Source organism: Arachis duranensis, unplaced genomic scaffold (genome assembly GCF_000817695.3).
Source record: "Arachis duranensis cultivar V14167 unplaced genomic scaffold, aradu.V14167.gnm2.J7QH unplaced_Scaffold_105141, whole genome shotgun sequence".
Taxonomy (NCBI): domain Eukaryota; kingdom Viridiplantae; phylum Streptophyta; class Magnoliopsida; order Fabales; family Fabaceae; genus Arachis; species Arachis duranensis.
The window spans coordinates 8,912-12,317 of record NW_026263744.1 but is presented as its reverse complement, the minus strand read 5'-3'; the positions used below and the strand labels follow the sequence as shown (position 1 = coordinate 12,317).

The 3,406-nt window shown below is 42.9% G+C and overlaps 1 protein-coding gene across 1 annotated transcript; it reads right to left on the bottom strand.

Annotated features, from left to right (window-relative positions):
• Positions 1-234: 234 nt before the first annotated feature.
• On the bottom strand, positions 235-1,560 carry LOC110277379 (uncharacterized). Its single transcript, XM_052255941.1, has one exon. The coding sequence runs from the start codon at positions 1,558-1,560 to the stop codon at positions 235-237; it is 1,326 nt and encodes a 441-aa protein (XP_052111901.1).
• Positions 1,561-3,406: the final 1,846 nt, after the last annotated feature.

The window sequence follows — 3,406 nt, the reverse complement described above, 5'->3', positions numbered from 1 at the left end:
CATAGTGCCTGTAGAGCCTCAATTTGTCTCCCCTGACTGTGATCCTCTTCTTTGTTCTCTGGTGTTCAATTTCAGCATGCTCTAATGAGAGTATGTTGCTGACAGTGTAGTAGTCCTCAGTTTGTTGGTTTGCCCCCAGCTGTTGGTATATCAGTTGCACTTTGTCACCTTTGGAAAGCCCCTCTGTTGGGATCTTCCTGTTCTTCCAACCCCTTTTTGTTTTGTTTCTGTGTTTCATCTTTCCTTTTGTTGACCTTTCTTTTCTAGCCGTAGGCTTCCCTTGGGGACTTCTGATCTTTCTTTTCTGGCCGTGGGCTTCACCTGGGGACCTTTCTTCTCAGTGGCTAATACTCCAATGTCCTCTTGGACTCCTTCATCAATCTGCACAACTCTTATCTTTGGGATGTTGCCTTGACTCTTCTTGTCATTTTCTTCCTTCAACTGTGATTCTCCCTTGTCAATTTTCATATAGTCTTTCTTCTCCTTGCTAAATTGTGCCTCTGGTAATACCTTCAGAGTGACACTCTGATCATGCATCCTGAGGGTTAATTCCCCTTCCTCTACATCTATGATGAGAGTTAACTCCCCTTTCTCTATGTCTATGATGGCTCTAGCCGTGGCTAGGAATGGCCTTCCTAGTATAACAGAGTCACTATCATCCTCGTCTGACTCTAGAACCACAAAGTCAGCAGGGTATATAAAGCTGTCCACCTTGACCAACAGATTTTCAACTACACCCCTAGGGTGCACCATTGATTTATCTACAAGCTCCAGTGACATTTGTACTGGTTTGACCTCTTCTATATGCAGCTTTTTCACCAGGGAGGATGGTATCAAATTAATACTTGCTCCGAGATCGCACATTGCTTTAGTGATGGTCACTTCCCCAATGGTGCAAGGCAACAGGAAGCTCCCTGGGTCCTCAAGCTTGGGAGGAAGCCCTTTTTGAATCAAGGCCCTGCATTCCTCAGTGAGTGATACGGTTTCCTTCTCATCCCAATTTCTTTTCTTATTGATAAGCTCCTTCAAAAATTTGGCATACAGAGGCATTTGCTCAAGTGCTTCGGCCAAGGGAATATTGATTTCTAGCTTCTTGAAGGTCTCAAGGATCTTGTGGAAATGCTGGTCCTTAACCTCTTTGTTGAACCTCTGAGGATATGGCAGTGGAGGTGCGATGCTCTTTCCTATTTGCTGCTGTCTCTGAGTCAGTTCCCTTGAGCTATGTGGCTGGTTGTCCTTCTCTTTGAGTTTCTCAGTGCTTTTGTTTGGCATCACAAATTGCTCCTTAGCTTCATCTGCTTCTGTTTGCTTCTCATCCTCTGTTGGTTCTTTGATGCTCTCTGTTTGTTTCTTTGTAGTGTCATTGTTGCTCATCAACATTCTCCCACTCCTTAATTGTATTGCCTTGCATTCTTCCTTGGGATTTGGGATTGTGTCACTGGGCAGTGAGCTTGAAGGTCTCTCAACAGAAATTTGCTTGGAGAGTTGCCCAATCTGCCTCTCTAGGCTTTTTAGTGATGCTTCATGGTTTTTGTTTATTATTTCCTGGTGTTTCATCATTTTGTCTATCAAGGTCTCCAAGTTGGTGAGTCTTTGGGGTTCAGGTGGTGCTTGTGGTGGGTTGTGAGCTGTGGGTGGTGGATGATGAGCATTTTGGTTGGTAGGTTGGTTATTGGATTGGTACTGGTTGAGATTGGGGTAGTTATTTTGAGGTTTTCTGTAAGTGTTTTGGTTAGTTTGCTGCTGGTTGTAATTTTGGTTGTTTCTTGGGTTATTTTGGGTTGAGTTCCTCTGCCATGGTTGTTGGTTTTGGTTGTGAGTGTCTCCCCATCTGAGGTTGGGGTGATTCGTTCATGAGGGGTTGTAAGTATCACCATAGAATTCATTTTGACTTGAATGCATGTACTGGACTTGTTCTTGTTGTTGCTCCTCTTGAATTTCTTCATTTTGCCCCCATGTGGTTGATGGTTGGCTAGTGTTAACTGCTGCAACTTGGAGGCCATCAATCCTCTTGGTCATTTGCTCAAATTGTTGTTGAATTTGCTGCTGCATTAATTTGTTTTGAGCCAGGATTGAATCCACTCCTTCTAGCTCCATTACTCCTCTTCTTTGTGATGGTTGGCGGCTTCTTTGATGAGCAAAGAAATATTGGTTGTTAGCCACCATATCAATGAGTTCTTGAGCCTCCTCTGCAGTTTTCATGAGTTGCAAGGAACCTCCAGCTGAGTGATCCAAAGATTCCTGGGACTTCAGTGTTAAGCCTTCATAGAAGTTTTGCAGCTTCTCCCATTCATTAAACATGGCAGGGGGGCATTTTCTGACTAGAGCCTTGTACCTCTCCCATGCCTCATAAATGGGTTCAGCCTCCATTTGTGTAAATGTTTGTACCTCAGCCTTCAACCTTATAATCCTCTGAGGTGGATAAAACTTGGCAAGGAACTTGGTTACCAAATCATCCCAGTTGTTGATGCTGTCCCTTGGAAACGATTCCAACCATTGAGTGGTCTTGTCCCTGAGAGAGAATGGGAATAGCATCAGTTTGTAACTGTCAGGAGGCACACCATTAGTTTTGACAGTGTTACATATCCTCAAGAAGGTGGATAAGTGTTGGTGCGGGTCTTCAAGTGATCCTCCACCAAAAGAGCAATTGTTCTGAACCAAAGTGATGAGTTGTGGCTTAAGTTCAAAATTGTTTGCATTGACATTTGGAGCCAAAATGCTGCTTCCACAATGTCTAGGATTTGCAAAGGTATAGGAGGCCAAAACTCTCCTCTGGGGTGGGTTGTCATTGTTGTTGTCTGCTCCACCTGGTGGATTCGTTGAATGTTCCTCCATCTCTTGAAATTCTTCGTCTGATTCCTCTTCTCCAACAATATTTTTCCCTCTTTTAGCTCTTCTTAACCTCCTGAGAGTTCTTTCGTCTTGTTCATGAAAATTTAGTGTGTTTCTTCTTGTACCTGACATACAAGCATAACATAAGAAACGCACAAACCAGTGATACTTCAATCTACTGTTGGATTGAAGTTTTAGTTAGTTTAAGCAAAAAATCAAACAGTTAGTGGGTTAATCAAAAATTAAGAAAAAGTGCTTGATCTAAACTACCACCTCACTTAATCATTATCAATCTAATCAATCCCCGGCAACGGCGCCAAAAACTTGATGTGCGGAAAACGATCCGACACAAAACTCACCGGCAAGTGCACCGGGTCGCGTCAAGTAATAAAAACTCACGGGAGTGAGGTCGATCCCACAGGGATTGAAGGATTGAGCAATTTTAGTTTAGTGGTTGATTTAGTCAAGCGAATCAAGATTTGGTTGAGTGATTTGTGATTTGCAGAATTTAAATTGCACTGAAAGTAAAGGGAATGTGTAGATTGCATGAAATTAAAGAGAGCAAGAATTAAAT

Excerpts from the sequence above, each read along its gene's own strand:
- LOC110277379 (XM_052255941.1), bottom strand. The coding sequence starts at position 1,560 with ATGATGAAACACCAGGAAATAATAAACAAAAACCATGAAGCATCACTA.